The sequence below is a fragment of the Chrysochloris asiatica genome, unplaced genomic scaffold (assembly GCF_000296735.1).
Source record: "Chrysochloris asiatica unplaced genomic scaffold, ChrAsi1.0 scaffold00004, whole genome shotgun sequence".
NCBI classification, from domain to species: domain Eukaryota; kingdom Metazoa; phylum Chordata; class Mammalia; order Afrosoricida; family Chrysochloridae; genus Chrysochloris; species Chrysochloris asiatica.
Genome location: NW_006408522.1, coordinates 45,762,093 through 45,782,790, shown reverse-complemented (window position 1 = coordinate 45,782,790; position 20,698 = coordinate 45,762,093). Strand labels below are relative to the sequence as shown.

The window sequence follows — 20,698 nt, the reverse complement described above, 5'->3', positions numbered from 1 at the left end:
CAGTGATATGCAGATGATACAACCTTGCTTGCTGAAAGTGAAGAGGACTTAAAATATTTACTGATGAAGATCAAAGACCACAGCCTTCCTTATGGTTTGCATCTCAATGTCAAGAAAACAAGAATCCTCACCACAGGACAACAGCATTCTTATCAAGGGAGAAAAGACTAAAGTTGTCAAGTTCCAAATGCCAGCACCATTTGTTGAAAAGACTCTCTCTTCCCCATTTATTATATTTTGGATCTTTGTCAAAGATGAGTGTTATTCTATTGATCTATGTATCTTTCCTTGTACCAATGCCAGGCTGTTTTAACCACTGTAACCATACAGTAAAATTTGAAATCAGGGAGTAAGAAGCCTCCCATTTTGTTCTTCTTAAGCAGTGCTTTGGGTACCCATATAAAGTTCGTGATCATGTTTCCCATCTCTTTAAAGAATGATGTTGGAATCTGGATTAGGATTCTGGTATATGTATTGCTTTGGGTAGTACTGACATGTTTACAATTTTGTCTTCCTATCCATGAGCATGGCATATTCCTCCATTTTTGTAAATCACTTTCAGTTTCTTGTAGTAATGTTTTGTAGTTTTCTATGTATAAGCTTTTTGTTTCCCTGTTTAGATTTATTTCTAAATACTTTATTCTTTGGGAGGGTATTGTAGATTTTCAAAGCACCAGACTGCAAAGCCGTTTGAACTTCAAGGTTGGTGGTTCAAGATCACCAGCTGCTCCTAGGAAACCCTATACAGGGTCGCTATGGGTCAGAATCGACTTTATTAGTATAGAGGAATCCAACTGATTTTTGTACATTGATCTTTTACCATGGCACTTTGCTGAACCTTCCAATGAGTTCCAGTAGTTTTTTGTTTTTTTTTCTTGCTGAGTCTTTGGGATTTTCAATGTATAGGATCATATCATCTGCACATAGAGTTTTACTTCTTTTGCCAATTTGGATGCCTTTAATTTCCCTTTCTTGCCTTATAGCTCTGGCTAAGACTGCCAAAACAATATTGAATAGCAGTGGTGATAAAGAGCATCTTTGTCTGGTTCTGGTTCACAAAGGGAAGGCTTTAAATTTTCTCTCCATTGAGAATGATGTTGGCTGTTGGTTTTGTATATATGCTCTTAATTATGCTGAGGGATTTTCCTTAAAATCCTACTTTGTTGAGTGTCTTTATCAGGAATGGGTGTTGGATTTTGTCAAATGCCTTTTACGCATCAATTAATATAATCATGTGGTTTTTCTTTTTTTTTTTTTTAATGTGAATTACATTGACTGCTTTTCTAAATTTGAACCATCCTTGCATCCCTGGTATGAATCTTGCTTTGTCATAATGTAAATAATGTATTTATTAACTTTTTGATATGTTGTTGAATTTTATTGGCTAGGATTTTATTGAAAATTTTTGCATCTGTGTTCATGAGAGATGTTGGTTTATAATAGTCTTTCTTAGTGATGTCCTTGCCTGGTTCTGGCATGTGGATTATGCTTGCTTTGTAAAATGTATTAGGAAGTTTTCCATTTTTTCTATATTCTGGAATAGTTTGAATAAAATTTGTATCAGCTCTTCTCTAAATGTTTGGTAAAATTTACCAGTGAAGCCATCCGGGCCTGGACTTTTTTTTGGCTAAGAGTTTCTTTTTAGGATCTCATCAATTTTGTCTTTTGTTATAGGTGTGTTCAAATTTGTTGGCGTACCAGTTTTATAGTACTCTGTTATTATCCTTTTTATTCTCATTGATTCTGTTGTGACATTAGCCATGTGGGTTTTTTTGTTTTGTTTTGTTTATTGTGAATTATGTGATAGTTTACATGGGAGAACATTAGCTTTACATTCATCCTATCGTATACTGTTTCATTGCCATGGTTACAATTCCTTCCATGCATCATTAACCAACCAAAGGATATACCCTGAAAGCCTGCCCCCTGGTTGTCAGCACACAGCACCTCTCCCTCTCTGGGTCTAAAGTCCCCAGCTGCTCCATCTCTCCACATCATCATCTCTGCCTCCATCTCTGGCATCACTGCTTCTCTGGATAGTGTCCTGCACTCCCGCTCTTCTCCCCTGATGCTCCCAGGGATCTCTGCTCCTAGACTGCAAAGTTAATCACTCCCCTCCTTTTGCTACAAAAAGTCCACCTCTACATTTCCAACCCTCACTGTCAGTCCTGATAATTATTCACCATTGCACCACAATGGACCTATCCCCATCTCCTTTCATTAGCCCTGCCCAGATAGATTGGATACTAACTACTCAGTGGAGATTCTACTTTCCTCCATGCCCTCTGGATCTAGGCTCCTTCTTGAAAGCTTGTAAGCCAGTCACTCCTTGCTGTTGTAGCCTATTTTGGGTAGCCAATGTCCAAATTGTCCATCCCTGTCTACTCTGTGAATGGAGGGGGTGGGAATGATCCTTACTGTAAAGTTTTGTTCCCTCTTGTGAGCTATTGCATCCATAGGTATAGGTCAAGTTCATCAAATTGTATTACTGTATCAGCTGACTCTTTTTTTCCCCTCTTCTTTCTTCTTCTAGTTGAGCTCTGATCATCCAGTTATTGAAACCAGGTTGAGTGGGTATTATCTGCAAGTGTGGGTGTTCTTGTGCATCAGCCCTCACTTCTTATCAGCTGGATGCTTCACTCTCCACTCTAGTCCTCTGTGACTAAGTCATAGCCATGTGGTTTCTTATGTGTTTTATTTGTGTTTTCTCCCCCCTCCCCACCGCCACCTTTTTGTTCCTATTAGGTTGGCCAATGGTTTGTCAATTTTATTAATCTATTCACAGAACCACCTTCTTGTCTTTTTTTTTTTTCCTATAGTTTTTCTGTTTCATTTGTTTCTGCCCTAAGCTTTATTATTTTTCTTCTTCTGATGGCTGTAGGTTTAATTTGTTGGTCTTTTTCTAATTGTTGTAGACGTTGGGCTAACGTGTTGATTTGGATACTTTCCTCTTTTTGGATGTGTGCCTTTATTGCAATATATTGTCCTCTCTGCACTGCTTTTGCTGTGTCCCAAAGGGTATAGAATGTTGTAGGGGTTAAAAAGGGTACACGACTCCATGTGAAAATGGTGATTACTTCTATGTCTTTATATGTTGACATATTTATGATATATTTCAGATAAATTCTCTTATGTAAAAGAATTGGCATGACTGTCTTTTAGGGGCAATCCTTCTAAAAAATTAGTTAACCAGCCCTTTGGATTTATTATCTTGGAACCCCAATCTGGAGAAGGGACAGGGATTCAAACTATAATGTAAATACAAGTGAACTACTTTTATAAGAAAACCTTCAGAGACTGAATACATTTTCAAGAAGGTAGTCCATTTACTTTATACACCATATACTTCATATATTGGTGAAGATTTTTAAGAGGCTTGGAATTTACTATGAAATTATATTTAAAAGAATAATATTTATGGTTTCTATAACAATTTTTTTCCTCTTGAGAGCTTTGTTGCTTTTACAGCTATTCAATTATTCCTGATGTTATTCATCCATCCATCCATCCATCCATCCATCCATCCATCCATCCATCCAATAATCTAATGATCTGGAGGCACATAGGCATTTAGTTCTGTGATGTAGATGACACGAAAATCTTATTTTACTGAAAGGAAACTTACAAAGTGACAAGTTTTATAATGCATGTCTTGACAACCTTTATAATGAATGCATTGCTGCATTTGTAACTAGACCTTGGTGCTCTGTCCACTGTAGTCGACTGCTGATCCTCGTCTGGTCTGATTCTCCCTAAAAATTCTCTGACAGCAGCAAAGCACTTGTAGGGTCTATGATATTTATTGACAGGATTGTTATGAACTCATTATTGGGTTATACTGAGTTTGAAAGACACAAAATACTCAGAACTCACTGTTCACGAAGACCGCAAACCTCAAGAAGGACAGGTAACGCTCCCCTTCAATGGGGTTCCAGCCAACATCAGGGTATCCTTTGGCCAGCAGCATGGGGCAGCTCTGCAGGCCACAGCCTGCCAAGTAGGTTACCACCTGTTGAGAATAATGCAAAAGTAAGTGCCCACTTTTCAAAAGAGATGGTTTTGCAACTCTGGAAACTGAACATCTTTAATTTCCCTAGACTCTAGGAAGAAGCCAAATCTTTTGATGTAAACAACTCAGTAGGTTTATAGCCAGAACCTCCAATCCATTTTTGTTTTCAAATAATATACAAGACTGATTATCAGCGTTATGCAGGAATATAGCATGTATGAGTACAATCAACTGCCTAGGGTTCCCACTTTCTGTAAGAGAGTGCTGGCATTTTAAAATAGCGCTAAGGAGCATCTCATATGCGTATTAGTAGACAAAAGAGGAGAGAGGGGACACATCGCAGGATCTAGCCTGGCTGTATTCATTTGACCACAACATTGAAAAATCAAAATATTCAGTCATGGGTTGATGCTGAGTGGGCCCCTGAGTAATCAGGGCTCCCTATTCAAGTTCTATATTTGTAGTAACTATCCCAAGTTCAAAGTTGGGGCAACCTGGGTGGCCAGTGAAGAAGCCACAGCTAGTAAAGAATGAGGACTGCTAGTGTTCTCTGGGAGTCTTGGTGAGGTGTTCTAGGGTAAGCTCTGGACTTCTAACCAAAAGGTTGGCAGTTCAAACCCACAAGCAGCTCCTCAGAAACCTTATACAGGGTCGTTATGAGTGGGAACTGACTCAACGTCACTTAACAGCATTCTCTTAGTTTCTGGATTACTAGACACTTATCACAAAGTCTGAACTCTTAGATCTTACACAGAATTTGAGATTCTGCTTACTTTCAAGTGGGTGTCAGACAGGAAGCCTGGTAAATAGACCTTTGCTTAAAATGAGATTGTTATTCTAGTTCAGTCTTTGCTACTTTAGCTGTGTAGGGAGAAGAGAAGACTATACTATACTGGGATCTCCTCATTATCAGAATGGGTCTGAATTCTTTTCTAGTCCCTAAAGCCTGGCACACAGTGGTGGTAGCTATGGGCCATCGAGTTGATTCCAACTCATAGTGACCCTGATAAAGTCTTTGAAGCTATAAACCTTTATGGGAGCAGAAATCCTTATCTTTCTTACGAGGAACTGCTGGTAGATCCGAACACCTAATTGTTGTTGTTGGCAGGTGCCATCGAGTCGGAACCGACTCATAGCGACCCCATGCACAGCAGAACGAAACAATCCTGGGCCAACCTCACTACCGCTGCCACACTTGAGTCCATCAATGATGCCACCTGGCTGATCCATCTCGTTGGGGGTCTTCCTCTTTTTCTCTGACCCTCCACCCTACCCAGCATGACATCCTTCTCCAACGATTGTTTCCTCCGGACAATATGTCCAAAGTAGGAGAGACGAAGCTTAGCCATCCTGGCCTCCAAGGAGCACTCTGGCTGCACTTCTTCCAAAACAGATCTATTGGTTCTTTTGGCAGTCCATGGCACTTTCAGTATTCTCCTCCAATACCACAACTCAAAGGCATCAATTCTTCTACGATCCTCCTTATTCACTGTCCAGCTTTCGCATCCATATGAGGCTATTGAAAACACAATGGCCTGGGTCAGGCGCACCCTAGTCCTCAAGCTGACATCTCTGCTCTTCAACACTTTAAAAAGTTCCTGTGCAGCAGATTTGCCCAGTGCAATACGTCGTCTGATCTCTTGACTGCTACTTCTGCGAGTGTTGATAGTTGATCCAAGAAGAATGAAGTCCTTGACAACTTCAATCTTTTCTCCATTGTTAAGAATGTTGTTTATTGGTCCAGTGGTGAGGATTTTTGTTTTTTTGACATTGAGATGTAATCCATATCGAAGGCTGTGCTCTTTAATCTTCATAAGTAAATGTTTCAAGTCCTCTTCACTTTCAGCGATCAAGGTTGTAGCATCTGCATATCGCTGGTTGTTAATGAGTCTTCTTTCAATCCTGATGCCACGTTTTTCTTCATAGAACCCAGCTTCTCGTATTATTTGCTCAGCATACAGGTTGAATAAGTATGGTGAAAGAATACAACCCTGTCTCACACCTTTCCCAATTTTAAAACATTCAGTGTTCCCGTGTTCTGTCCGAACAACTGCTTCTTGGTCAACACATAATAGGTTCTCAATAATTGTTAAATAAACTCACATATTTGCTGATTTCAAATACTGTAAGTTAGTTTGCAAGAATAATCAATCTAAGACAATACTTAGAAACTAATGCCACACTTTCCCCTTCTTAAACTAGGAAGGCTATTAAGGGGCTTCAGAAAGTTCATGGAAAACATTTCATTCTCTTTTAAATCCATTTTTCCATGAAATGTTTAATGTTTATATTTATCTGTTTAGAGCTTACATTTGATTTTGCATTAAAAATGTCAGAGTCCTCAGGGCTACAGGAGCAAACTATTGTACTGGCCACTAAACCACTGCCTGGATATGTGTTTTGGGGAGAGGGTGGTTAATAATTGCTCAGTATTAACTGGCCTAATTTCTGTTGGGATCAATAGGCTGAACTGGTTCGTTACTGGGTAATTTACTAGTATTGGTCTGAAAAAAGTGTGTGACATTACAACAAGCCACAAGAACCTCATCATCCCCTCCTGCCAATTTCCCTAAGTCCCATTTCTTTCTGTTTCCCAAACCCATGTTGCTAGCTTCCACTCATCACATCTTGCATCTTACAAGGGAGGCTTGGACTCTGAGTTGAGAAATGTCATTTCAAAGGATGAACTGAACAGAGAATAAGGTACCTTATAGGAAAACCATCAGCTGCTCTTTGTACATAGGTGTCACTGACCACCCCCATCCCCACCCCCACACACACACTGCAAGGTGCAAATGACGCCACACTTAGCTTGCTAACTGAAGAGCTAGCAGCTTGAATCCATCCCGAGGTGCCTTAGAAAAATGACCTGGTAGTCTCCTTCTGAAAGACGATAGTCACTGAAACTCCTATGGAATACAAAGTTGACTCCTAAACACTTGGAGTCATGAGTCAAAACTGATTTGATAGTATAACTGGCTTGGGTTTTGTGGGGTTTTTTTCTTTCTTCTTGTTCTTGGTAAATGTATAAATTCTAGCATTTGATCCAAGTATGTGGCTTTTATGGAATGTAGTGTACTGATGGCTGGCATAACATTGGAGACTCTGTATGTGTGTGTGTTTGTGAGTGTACAGGGGGTGTGGTGAGGGATGTCTTTTCAACATAGTCCTACAGACCTAGAGGACCAACCTCTAAGGTTTCCTCGTGGTAGGCCACACTCGTCCCTTCTGTAGTTAGAAGTCTCTGCTAAAGTGAATCTTAAAGCATACTTGACTGGGACATCTCTTCAAGTAATATAAAAAAGCAGGCCTACCGATTATGCTGTCAGGGTATTTGATAAATATCATACTTGACAAGCTCAGTAAATAGATTGTTTTCCTGACGTCTGCTTTTCACTTAATGGCTTATTAGGAACCCAATGAGGTTCAAAAAGACTGTTTATTGAATTTGACAAAATAAAAATGTTTCTACTTAAATTGTTTGTTTCCCCCACAGTCTATTATTTTTTAAAAACTGTTTTGGTATTTTAAAGGCCCCACAAAACAAAACAAGATCACTGGCTAGAAGACAACCTTGCCTGCTCTGCATCTCCCACTAGAAAGGCTCCATCTAAAAGCAAACGCATTGCCAACAAGTTGATTCCTACTCACAACGATCCTGTTTGGGGGTTCTGGGCAGCAGTTGGTGGTTTGAACTGTCAATCTTGTAGTTAGCAGTCCAGGGCTTAACCTGTAGGGCCACACTAGGATATGTATATATATAGTGAGAGAGTCCTGGTGTGGCACTGTAGGATAGTGCACTGGACTGCAAGGTCGGTTTGAATTGCAAGGTCAGCAGTCCCTGTGAGTCGGAACTAACTCAATGGCACTTAACGACAACATACTGTTGTGATGTTCCGTGGAGTCGGTTCCGACCCATAGCGACCCTGTACAGGGTTTCTGAGGCTGTAAATCTTCACAGGAGCAGAAAGCCTCATCTTTCTCTTGCGGAACAGCTGAACGACAGCATATATATCTATGAAATTTATTTCCCCCTATTGGAGATCACACATCTGGGATTTCCTTGTCTCTTTGCCTACTCCTCTGAATCTCTTTCATTGGTGATTTCAATTTCTTTGTCCCCTTTCAATGTTAGTGGTCTTCTGGGTTCTGGCCCAGCCATGTTTCTCTTCTTGCTCTAGATAGCCCTGGAGTAATCTCATCCACCCCTCAAGCTTCAACCACCTTCCATCCGCTCTGTCTCCAGCTCTCCACCCCCTACGTGACATAGCCATTTGGGAATCTCAGGGCACCTCAAACTGAATACTACCACAAGCAAACTTATCACCTGTTTCCTCAAATCTGTTCTATTACCTGTCGTCCTTAAAGCATGAAGTAGTACCTGCACCCATAGTTACCCAAGTCAAAAGAGACCCAGGAGCAATTCCCTGATAGCTGCTCTGATTCTGCCTGTATATGCAACTCATTGTTGTTGTTGTTGTTAAGTGCCATCAAGTTGATTCCAACTCATAGCGACCCTGTATAGGGTTTCTGAGGAGTAGAGTTTCTGAGGAGCAGCTGGTAGAACTCGAGGTTTGCCGCCGAGTTTAATGGTGGTGGAGTCCTGGTGTGGTACTGTGGGATGAAGCTCTGGACTACAAGGTGGGTTTGAACCACAAGGTTGGCGGTTCAAACTCACCAGCTACTCCTCAGAAACCCTATATAGGGTGGCCAGAAATCAGAGCTGACTCAGTGGCACTTAACAACAACATTCAGTGGTGATTCAGTGGTAGCAGGTTCAGGAGACCGGGGTTCAAATTCCAGCTAATGCATCTCATGCACAGACATCAACTGTCTGCCAGTGAAGGCTTGTTCAGTGGCTATCATGCTGAACAGATTTCAGGGACACTTCAAATTAGTAGGCTGTTGTTGTTTTTAAGTGCCCAGGAGTTGGTTACGACACATAGTGACCCTGTATAGAATTTCCAAGGAGCAGCTGGTGGGTTTGAAACATTGACCTTGTGGTTAGCGGTCCAGTGCTTATTTTAAAGCACCACACCAGAACTCCTCCAGACTAAGACGGATTAGGAAAAAAGGACTGGCGACCTGCTTGTGAAAATTAGCAGATAAAATCTCTGTGGATCCCAATGATCCAAACTGCAATTGATCAGGGAGACAGGCAGTGACTGGGTAGCATTTACTTCCCCTGTGCATACAGTCACCATGCGTTGGGGGCCATCTTGACAGCAGCTAACTATAACGAGATTCTTCTTCTTATGCAGTTGTTGAGTCGATCCTGAATCAAGGAGTCACTATAGGGCATGGTAAAAGTGCCCTATAGGGTTTTCTAAGGCTATAACCTTAACAGAGGCAGACTGCCACACCTTTTCCCCGTGAAGTAGCTGATGGGTTTGAACTGCCAACCTTTAGGTTAGCAGTTAAGTGCTTAACCACTGTGCCACCAGGGATCTTTTCTTCTTATAAGCATCTTGAATTCAAACACTTCTTGCACCGGCTACTTGATTATTAACTGAAAGCATCACCATTTTGTTCCTAGGTAACTACAGAAACTCTCTACTCTTCCCCAACTCAAGTCTTATTTCTGTTTCAATGATTTCTTCTTCTTCTCTTAATTTTATTTTATGGTTGTTTGTTGAGAATATGCAGCAAAACACACACTAGGTTCAACAGTTTCTACAAGTACACTAAAGCAACACACTGATTTGATTCTGTAAGTCATACTTTCACTCTCCTTTCCAGAGAGATGGCTGCCTCATTAACACAACCTCCCTGCCTGCTAATGTTCCTATATCATTTTTCAAGGTGCTGTTGTCAGTTTAACCCCATGTAGCTCCTTCATAAAAGAGCATGATGTTCTATGGGTATAACAGGCCACAAAGACAATCCTACTTTGGGGCGTACCGACAGGGGTTTTAAAAAACTTATGGACATTAAAGGTGCAACTATTGGTCTCTCGTGGTCTAGAGGAAAGAAAAGTGATGCAAATCTAAAACACGTGGATCCAATTATCCCAGTGGACTAGTGGACCACGTCAACACCAGTTCCCATGACCCTGGGACCAGAACTAGATGGTGCCCCGTTAACAGTTCAGGGATTACTTTAGAAGACAAAGGGGCTAGAGTGGGAGAAGAATGTGGAAAAATTTGTAAATCGTAAAAAAAAAAAAAAGGGGGCTCAGGTTTACTGATCAGATAGGCTGGTGAGATTCATTTGACTATGGGGCTCTAGTCACCCTTCAGGCCTGGAATGAAACTTAGCCCCATGGCTCAATGTTTAACCAAATAACAGGCAGATTTATAAAAGGAACACTAATACCAGTGAGGTAAGCACAGCACACCTAGGAACCAGCAACCACTTGAGATCCAAGAGTAGCAGTTATTCCAGGACAAAGTTTAGAAGGGTTAAGAGAGGAGGAGGAACGGGAATAGGAAAAGAGGGAGGAAGTGGGCCGGGCTGCTGAGTTGAAGGGATTGCAATCAGTTAGACGAAACAAAATGTCCAGGAATTGTTGAATGTAAGCGAACGGTCACCCGACTCACAAGTAAAACAAAACAAAAAGCACATATATAAAAAGCAAAAACAAGACAAAGTGAAATCACACACATATACCACAGATCATGATTCTTCAAGACACGCCTACCTTTCTTTTTCCTTCTTCCTTCCTTCCTTCTTTCTTTCTTTTTTACTGGCTAAGCTAAATTGTTGTTCAGTTTTAAGAAGATTTCCAGGGATATTTTCATCTTAATGAAACTAGGAGATGTTTTCTAAATTACAAATCCTATGTGTTGCTCCCCTGGTTTCCATGGCTCTTGGGCCCCCAGTAAAGACCTTGACCTAGGGAAGCAAAATCTTTTGGATCCTGGCTATGCTGCCACTACTAATCCTTACCAGTGACATGAACGATGTTACTGAATCTATCTCTGCTTCAGTCTCCTCATCTATTACTATTATAATAAAAAGGCTTGTTCTCAGGGACACTTGAATTAATCCACAGAAACATCCAGAGCAGGGCTTGGCACATAGCAATTCCATAAGAGCATTGTTGGTAAGTGCCGTCGAGTCGATTCCGACCCATAGCAATCCTGAGGCTTCCTAGGCTGTAAATCTTTACGGGAGCAGAACACCTCATATTTCTCCCATGGAGCAGCTGGTAGTTTCGAACTGCTGACCTGGCGGTTCGCAGCCTGATTCAGAACCACTATGCTACCAGAGCTCCAATAGTTGTTCAGTGCTGTTGAACTGATTCCGACTCATAACAACCTCATATAGGGTTTCCAAGGACCGGCTGGTGGGTTTGAACTGCCTACTTTGTGGTTCACAGTCCAGCGCTGATCCACAGCACCACACCAGAAGTCCATTAGATATAACGCCCGATACCCTGCTACCTCTGCCCCAAAGCTGACAACTCCTCCCAAGCAGCATGTTTATGGGCACAGTCATACTCAAGTTTCCCATTTTCTCACCTCTCTGAACCTCAAACATGCCTGGCACACTCTATACCAACAACGTGACTGATGAGCCTGACTCATCCCTCAGGTCATCCCTTCTGAGAAACTTCTCCCAAATTCCCTGGATAGAGTTAGGTACTCCCCAAACCCATTATATAGTGGTGGTCCCTTTACCTGTCCACAGCAATCTGTGCCTGGTACAAGAAACTATTACATGAATGGATACACTTTGGCTACTGTAAGAAATAACAATATACCATATTAAGTAATGTTCTCAAATTGCTGCCTTTATAACCCAAATGCTGAGGGAAGAATATGGTATGAGTTAAGTCCAGATTGTAGGCTTGCTACAGCAGAGTCAGGCAGCCTTGTTTTTAAGCACTCTCATAAAGTGCGTTGTTAATCTCGTCAACCACCCAATCAAAAAAAAAAAAAAAAAAAAAAACAGTAGTCCCAACAGAGAATCAGGCAAAGACGTAGGTAAATCAGGCCCAAAGCACTGCTTCCCACCAGGAGTGCAATTCACAAGCCCATTGTGGGGCAGCTATGCTTTGTCTTATCTGCATGTGCACAGTACCTATGGGGTATTTTTTATTTTATATTGTTGATACAATTTTCTGTCATGTCTCTTTCTTTAGTTTGTAAGCTTATAAATTAGGTGATACAGAACTTAATAAAGAACCACAATGTCAGTAACGTTCCAGACAGACTGATGAGGCTGGGCTTCCACACAGAAAGCATACACATGTCCACATATTCATGTAACGTAGGCTGTCCCGGCTCACAGGAGCAACTTTGACCATAATTATTGTGCTGCTGACACTTGCTCACATTCTACCACATTCTCATCTTAATCCCTGATAGACTTCTAGCCTTCATTCTATTTTTCTTTGGCTTGACTATACTCTGTGGGCAGAAGAGACCAAGCGTATTGTCTGTGTCCCACCAGGGGTCAATTACCTTCTCCAAGTCTGGTTCCTCTAAGCCCAGTGCTAGCTCATTGTTGTCCATGACGGAGGAAGCTGCCACATCCAGTGGGGTGTATCCCCTCATCGATGGGGAGGCTGAGGAAGAAAGAGAAGAAGGAGCAAGAAAGGGACAAAGAGGCCACCGAGCGCTGAGTTAGGGTTGCATTACATGTAAATGGACAGGAGAGGGCAGCAAACACACTGAAACCTGGGTGACAGCATTGTTCTTTAATGCGGCAGCTCAGCCAAATTTAACTAAGGACCAACTCTTCTCTCCCAAAACTGATTACTGAGTGAGGATATGGAATTAAGTGAGGAAGTGTGGGATCAGCTGGGACCTCTGTAACACAAGACTTCTTATGGCTCCCTATTCAGTGATCACCAGTTTTTGTTGCTGCTAAGTACTGTCGAGTTGGTTCCAACTCATACTGACCCTGTATAGGGTTTCCAAGGCTATAAATCTTTGTGGGAGCAAAAAGACATCTTTCTCCTGGTAGTGGAGAATGGGCTCAAACTGCTGACCTTGTGACTCACAGTCCAGTGCTTATCCTGCAGAGTCACCATACTCCCTAGTGATGGGCATTAGTGACTCCCGTTTTACCACTGGAGACAATGAAAAACACAGGACATGTAACTAGAGGACTCAGGTGCCACTTTGTGAGGCCAACACCTAGAGTTTTTAAACAGCTTCAACCCACATTAAAGAGCATTGCTACATTGGGTGACAATACTTTCTTTTTTCTCTTAAGGGTTTTAGGTTCTTAGGCTAGAATTTAGAAAAATTTCAGGTAATGCTTTACAAAACAGTTGGTAGCCAGAGTCTGCATTTGATAAATGAAAAAACTGATTTTAGAATCCATGTGCATGTATGTTTGTCCTCTACCAATTCCTCTGGTTTCCTTCCAGAGCAGTGACTAAGGCACATGTTTCTTTAGTTGCTTTTCTAGTGGTGGTGATGGATTTATGCTGTTTGTCCATAGCTGCTCTTGGTCAGTTCAACTTCCAGCTGAGGTGAGCACTTGCTGGTTGGCTGACAGGATAGGAAAGCCTGCAGCCAGTGGTCAGCTTGCCAAGAAGGCCCATGACCTTGGTCTCATTAGCACTGTCCCTGGGTCAGCTGAGTGGACTGGGAGGAGTCGGTATCCCCAGGCTAGATCTGCAATCCCAGGTGTTGTTTTCGTTCAGTCTCATAATGACCCTGCATAAGGTTACCAAGGAGCAATTGGTGGGTTTGAACTGCCTACCCTGTGGCTCAAACTGACCTTGCAGTCCAGCGCATTAGCCTGTAGCGCCACACTACAATCTCAGGTAACAAGTCCAAGAGAGATGAGGTAAAAGTGTATGAATATGCTGAAACAAATCAATAACCAGTCCTGGTTGGTAGCAACATAATCTCCTTAGGTAGAGTGGATAGATATCATTATTTCACTTGTTTTTAGATCAGACAGGGTTCCTTCTAATATTTACAAATATTGCTAAGTACATTAAGACTTCTTTTCCTTTATCCCCTAGGTGGTCAGTAGGGGGAGTGTGAACTGTGAGTTGGAAGGCAGAGGTTATAACATGACATACCTAGGCCAACACTGCTGTTTTCCAGCAGATAGCTCAGATGCTCAAACATGGCTTTCTGATTTTGCCGGCTAATACGACAGAAATAGCAAAGGAAGCGGCAACAGCTAGCAACCATCTTGGGGAAAGCAATCTGCAGGAAGAAGTGGGACATGTTACAGAAAAGTATTCGTCATATGGGGTCTTTTCAAAAAGTTTGTCCTCAAAGATCCTTTGTTATTGTTGTTGTTAAGTACTGTGGACTTGGTTCCGATTCATAGTGACCCTGTACAGGGTTTTCAAGGCTGTAAATCCTTACGGGAGCAGAACACCTTATCTTTTGTTTACAGAACAGCTGGTAGTTTCGAACTACTGACCTTCAGGTTAGCAGTCCAATTCGTAACCACTATGCTACCAGAGCTTCTTAGGTAGGTACAATTACACAAGCTGTGAACATTCCAGGAAATGAGTTTTATTCTTACCTCCAGTTTTATTCACAAAAGCGACAGAGAGTGGACACCTAAGAAGAGGCTTCCAGAAACATTGAGAGCAAATTATAGTTCTTCAATTATCTTTCCTCTAAAGGAAATAGGCCTCAAACAAGAATTCTGGTCACTTCTTAGGGTCATGTGAAACATCAGAGGGCTCTACATTTGATTCTTTCTAACTGGGAGGGGAGCGGAAAGGACTTGATTGGGAAATTTCAGAAAGATATGACAGCTGATTATGAAAAAAAAACAAGGCCCATTTCCTCTGGGTAAGGATTGGCCTCTACAGCTTAGAAGTCTGAAAAGCACCACCCTCCTGGATTCTGTGAAGCTCTCAGCAACTACTTTTGTCCTTGAACACTGTGCTCCTAAAGGCTTCCACCACTCTCCAAGTCTGTTCTATGCAATTCAGCACTGAGATGCCATTCTATTACTTTTGATTGGGTTTGGCATATCTGCTAACAACGTAGTTAGCATTTCGAGGGCAGGGTTATGTCTTTCTCTTTTTTTGATCCTGAAGTGCTCAGTAAAAGGTGCCTGCATTAACTTTGGTCAGGATTTGAGAAAAGCACTGATTTCCCCCTTTAAAATCAAGAAGGATGTTTCAAGCAACCTATAGTCAGTCTATCAGCATACCGAAGAACGCAGACATTTGTTCAGAGATCTTACTTTCCCAAGAGATCAGAAGGAAGCAAATGAGAAGGAATTTGAGCTTGGCTTCGGTTTTGTCTCCATCAGAAATTGCATCAGAAATCATTATTCTCAAATGCCAGGGCATTTGAGAACTTTTAACATTTGAAAATATACTCCATTGTCTGCCTTCAGAAGCCATCTAAACTTTATGGAGGAGCCCAGATGAGTTGGAATAAATACCCAGTTATGCACTATCCCTATTCTTTTTCCCTTGCCAACAACAGGAACTCCCACTGACTTCAGGCCCTGATGGGGGGATTGGCAAGGAAGCCCAACTTCATTAGGAGCTGGCTCACAGAGGACACATGTACACTCCAGAGGGAATACTGCCAGGAGCATTATTAAGATCACTCTCTCCTTTAAAACAGGCTTCTTTTGACTCAGCATAAAACACACTAGGCTCTTAAATGGAACCTGGAGGAATTCCATTTCAAAAGGAACAGGGCTGCAGTGTGCCGGAAGTAAACTCAACAGCTGCAGGGCCCAGCGGGATGGTCAAGAAAAGCCCCAAGCTTCAAGAGCTGCAGTTGCTACACTGGATGGGTCCCACTCATTACCCCATCTCTTGATTCCTTCTGGCATTGTGCATGTCCCTCTGTTCCCTGAATCGAGAAATAGAGACCATGGACACCAGTCAAGTGAATCTGAACAAGTTACTCCACGAGCCCGTGTTCTATGGTCCAAGTTCTCCCTCCGTACAGCTTTACCTGAGATTTCTCTGCACCCAGCACGTTCACCATCACCTCCATCACTGTCTCGTGCATGCCAAGGACTCTCATGAGGTTGGGATGCTGATAAAACACTTTGTTGTTCATTATGTCTCTAAGGTAAGGGTCAGAGAGAGACTTTAGCACTGGTTTAGTTCTGTGCTATGAAGATTCAGGGATGAGAACATACAAATATACAAACACACTGGGGCTGAAGTAACACAAATGTGTCTTGTTGAAAACATTAAGAAGAAGACATTAGGTCAGATACACATAAAATGCTTTTGCTGCTCAGAGAGCTATTTTATGACCCTTTACAAAGCTCCTCTTGATTCCCCTCTAAATGACAGCTTCAATAGTTCTTCCTTGGTCTTTCTGACTTGTAATAATTTGTGACAATGTTCAAATTATTAGAAATTTTCGTCCTGTATGTACTCTGGTTCTTCTTTTTCTTTCTTTCTTTCTTTCCCTATAGCTATGTCTCTACATACTTCATTTTTCTTAATGGCACTGTTCCCCGACCCCTTTTTTAACAAAAAAGCAACTGGATATTTGATACCAAGGAAATTTTTGGATACCTGTCCTTAAAAGTCAATGCAATGAATGTGCAAAAACCTTTTTAAGTCAATCTGTCTAATAAAACAAGAGAATGAACATACAGAAGCAGTCTGTTAATAGGCTGCACATTCATTCCCTGACGGGTGGTTTACCTCCCATCCATCCCTCTTTCCTCCAATGCTGTGGCTGCCAAGAGGACACACCATCACTGCTGCCATGTTGATTGGAAGGGCTGGGAGAGAGGCGAACTTGGGAGGTTTTCTCTTTTTCCCAACCTTGGGTTTTTTTTGTTTTTTTTTCCAATTGTAAGATTCCTATTTGGAAATGAGTTTTGAGGAAGGCATGCATTTCCCCCATGAGGATGCTCAAAGTTCATTTCCTGCGATGCTCCTTTGTTTGGTACCTCAAGTGCGGTAGGACGGAATGTTGAGGAGGAGAGAGGGAGGCATCCTGTAGTTCTAGTTCTTCTAGTCGATTGTGGGTGGATCACTGAACCATTTTGGGTTTTGGTGTTCCCAATTGCAAAATGGAAGTACAGGCCACATCATCAAAGAAAAATATTTTGATGTCTAAAATGTTATGACTTTCTTCTAAGAAAGCCATGAGCTAAATTATTATGGGTAGAAGCTTCCCACAAAATGGACAAAAATAGTTTAAAGGCTGATCCTGAGAAAAAGGAGGGACCAGGAGGCACATTTTCTCAGATTTCGAAACATTCCAAATTTCAACTGTTCAAATCTTTTCTGGTGGATTGAATACACAGACTCCTTTTCAGATTTTTTTTTTTCCTTTACCTTCCTGTTATTAGTTTCACTAGATTTACGCTAAATTGCTCCCCTTTTCTCCAACACACTTCCACTTCTTTAGCAATGTCCCTTCCCCATGAGTACCACAAAGTCTTGATAGTCAGGCTATCAAACATGACTGATTTAGCAAGGATATAATACCATTACGAATGAAGTTAGGCCCCCCTAACTTCTGCTTTCTGGGACACATAAAGATTGATGTATCCACTTCGAGCTCTCTCATGATGGAAATGCACTTTAGCTGTAAATGACATACCCCAGTCCATTGATCATGAGTAGCTCCTCTTCTTTGCCCATCCTGACACTGAGGAGGGAGCGGATCTGGCCCAGGGCAGCCAACAGACTGATGGTGTCGCTCACAGAGGCATGGCTGATGGTGTAAGTCTTCCGCAGGGCCTGCAGCAGCTCCCCAATGCTATCGTACTGCCTCCGCAGGAGGTTGAACATCATCCGAACTAGCTCTGCATCCTGAATTTGGTCCTCCTGGGCCCAGCAGATCATTGTCTGTGAAATGAGCTCCTTCAATGTTGCTGGAAGGACAGCAGGAAAGATCATTACTGTATTTGTCCCAGCTCGGGAAGACTTGGTACTGTAGCCACTTAATTCAGCGGTAAGTGGGGGAGGGGGTGGCATCATCAAGTGGTTGAGGTTACACATTTCTTATTTTATGGGTTGAAGTATTAAATGCAGAGAACAGAACATACTGCCAGAAGATAAACATGTGAGCCAGACTATTAGAATATCCTGGTTTTGAATTGAGGGTAGTAAATTCTATTTTGGCTAAGCAATCAGTGACTGTATCCTGGAGACAGATTAAATAAGACACTGTCCTTGCCTTTAGCTGCTCATGTGCCAGTTCTCAACAATTTCATCTTCTAACAAAAATACAGTAATAACTATTGTTATTGTGAAGCGCCGTCAAGTCGGTTCCACTCCATAGTGACCCTGTATAGAGTTTCCGAGGAGGAGCTGGTGAGCTTGAACCACCAACCTTGCAGTTCAAATGGCTTTGCAGTCTGGTGCATTAACCCACAGGGCCACACCAGGACTCCAATAACTACTGTTGGTTGTTGTTGTTGTTAAGTACCGTTGAGCCAGTTTCTACCCATAGCGACCCTGTAGAGGGTTTCCAAGGCGCGACTGGTGAGCTTGAACCACCAACCTTGTAGTTCAAAGGCTTTGCAGTCTGACGCACTAACCCACAGCACCACACCAGGACTCCAAATAACTACTGTGTTGTTGTTGTTATGTGCCATGGAGTCGGTTCCAACTCATAGCGACCCTGTACAGGATTTCTGCGGTAATAAATCTTTATGGGAGCAGAAAGCCTCATCTTTCTCTTGCGGAACAGCTGGTAGTTTCGAACTGCTGACCCTGAGGTTCACAGCCCGATTCGTAACCACTACGCTACCAGAGCTCCTTAAACTACTGTTGTTGTTGTTGTTAAGTGCCGTCGAGTCAGTTCCAACCCATAGCGACCCTATATAGGGTTTCCGTGGGTATAAATCTTTATGGGAGTAGAAAGCCTCATCTTTCCCCCGCGGAGCGGCTGGTAGTTTTGAACCGCTGACCTTAAGGTTTGAAACCCGATTACTGTAGTAGGTTGCAAATAAGCACCAAGGGATTCAGACTAGAAACAGATTCTGATGAGGAATAAACATAGGGAGCTACTGGCCACTGCCTCTTTACAGCAAAGCAATATAAAACACTGGGATATAGCTATTATGGGTATTACCACCAAGCATTTTAAAGTCACCATGTACCAAGCAATGATAAAAGCCAACTCTTCGATTCAAAAATTATAAAAGAGACTTTAACTGATATAACACAATAAATACAATAAGAAATTAAGTCAAGTGGGCTGCAAATACTCTGTAGGATCACTGAACTGACTTCTTTGCCCTCAGATCTTTGGCTGCAGTCAGCTGCCACTGAATCATGTGCTGTGTGATGAATTAAATTGTTCCCTCCCCCATCAAAAGGTACGTAAAATCCTAACCTTTATATCTGTGAATGAGACCATGTGGAAATAGGGTCCTTGAAGATGTCAGAAAGAGGATATTTGAAGTCAGTTAATATGAGATCATATTGGAGTAAGACAACTCCTAAGTCTACGTGACTGATGTTCTTAGAAAAGAGGAGATGTTCACAGGAGACTGAGAAGTGCACTGTGTCCTGCTACAGCTGCAAGCCAAGGAATGCTGGAGCTACTAGAAGCGAGGAGAAGGGCATGAAATAATTTCTTTTTCAGAACATTCAGAAGAACTAATATGGGTGATACCCTCATCTGAGACACCCAGTCTTCAGAACTGAGAGTCAATAAATTTCTGTTCTTAGAAACCACCAGAAATGTAGTGTTTCGTTTCAGCAGCCGTAGGAAACTAACGCACGCAGCTTCCATAAGCATAAGAGACGGAAAACCACTGTGCATTTTGATTCAGAACTTCCCAGGACTTAAAGAATACCACTCATATGTAAAGGAAAGACCTCGGACAAGTTAAGGGGCTTTCAGGGGTTTGACTAAATGGCCCCTGAAAATTACTGGTTCGGGTTAGTGCTGAAGGGTGATGGGAAAGAAGCAGCAGATGTTCATCCCTCCCCATGCCAAATACACACCCAGAAGGTGCTAAGAAAGAGGGTAGCAATCCTGCTCTTAAATCATGGCTGCATACAAGTCTGGCACTAACATTCTTACTGCAGACCTGGTAACAAAGACAGAGGTAAGGGGATGAGGAAAGTCATGCATTCACTCAGCGACAGAAGAGGAAATCAACTGAGATGGGTGCTTACGTCACCATGTGCCATCTCTAATAGTCAACTTCCCCACCTACATCTCACTATACATGGCAGATGTCTGCTCTAGATACAGTCTTGGCTCATCACAAGGGTTTAAAAATAGAACCTGGTTACCAACTTTCTAAAAGAGATCTATATGTAAAGGATTAGTGTAATTTACTGCTGTGTCTATCAACCTTGTGGGTGTTTTAGGTTAAGACAGGAGACATAAACTGAAAACATAAAAAAAAAGAGAGAGAAGCACAGCTAAAAGATGATCCTAAGGCATCTCACTAAGCAGTGGTTGCTGAATGTTATGTTACATTAGATAATATCTATCTATCATCTCTAGGGATAAAAAAAGGTTATTTATGGTCTATGCTGAACTCCTCTCCAGGAACTTGTTTTCTCAGTCACCAAATAGACAAGTTTCTTTTTGTTTCCCTTAGTTAAAGGTCACAGTAAGGAATGAAAACAAGGAAATAACAGAGACTCTTGGAACAGCATAAGTTTCTCTGTTCTGTCCAGCACCCAAATCAAACAATCCCTTTACTGTTGAGTCAACTCCAACTTGTAACAACTCTCTAGGACAGAGAGAACTGTGCTGTAGGCTTACCAAGGCTGTGAGTCTCCAAGGAAACGGACTGCCACAGCTCTCTCCATTGGAGTCACTCTGTTGTTATTGTTGTTAGGTGCCA

General features: G+C 42.0%; 1 protein-coding gene across 1 annotated transcript in view; it reads right to left on the bottom strand.

Moving 5' to 3' along the window:
- The window catches only part of RYR3 (ryanodine receptor 3), a 775,913-nt gene that overhangs the window by 195,377 nt on the left and 559,838 nt on the right, over window positions 1-20,698 (bottom strand). Inside the window, exons 39-43 of the mRNA XM_006831810.1 lie at window positions 17,482-17,755; window positions 15,862-15,976; window positions 13,998-14,127; window positions 12,418-12,521; window positions 3,874-4,009 (exon numbers count right to left, since the gene is read on the bottom strand). Of these exons, the coding sequence (XP_006831873.1) occupies window positions 3,874-4,009; window positions 12,418-12,521; window positions 13,998-14,127; window positions 15,862-15,976; window positions 17,482-17,755 (759 nt within the window). The remainder of the gene's footprint in view (window positions 1-3,873; window positions 4,010-12,417; window positions 12,522-13,997; window positions 14,128-15,861; window positions 15,977-17,481; window positions 17,756-20,698) is intronic.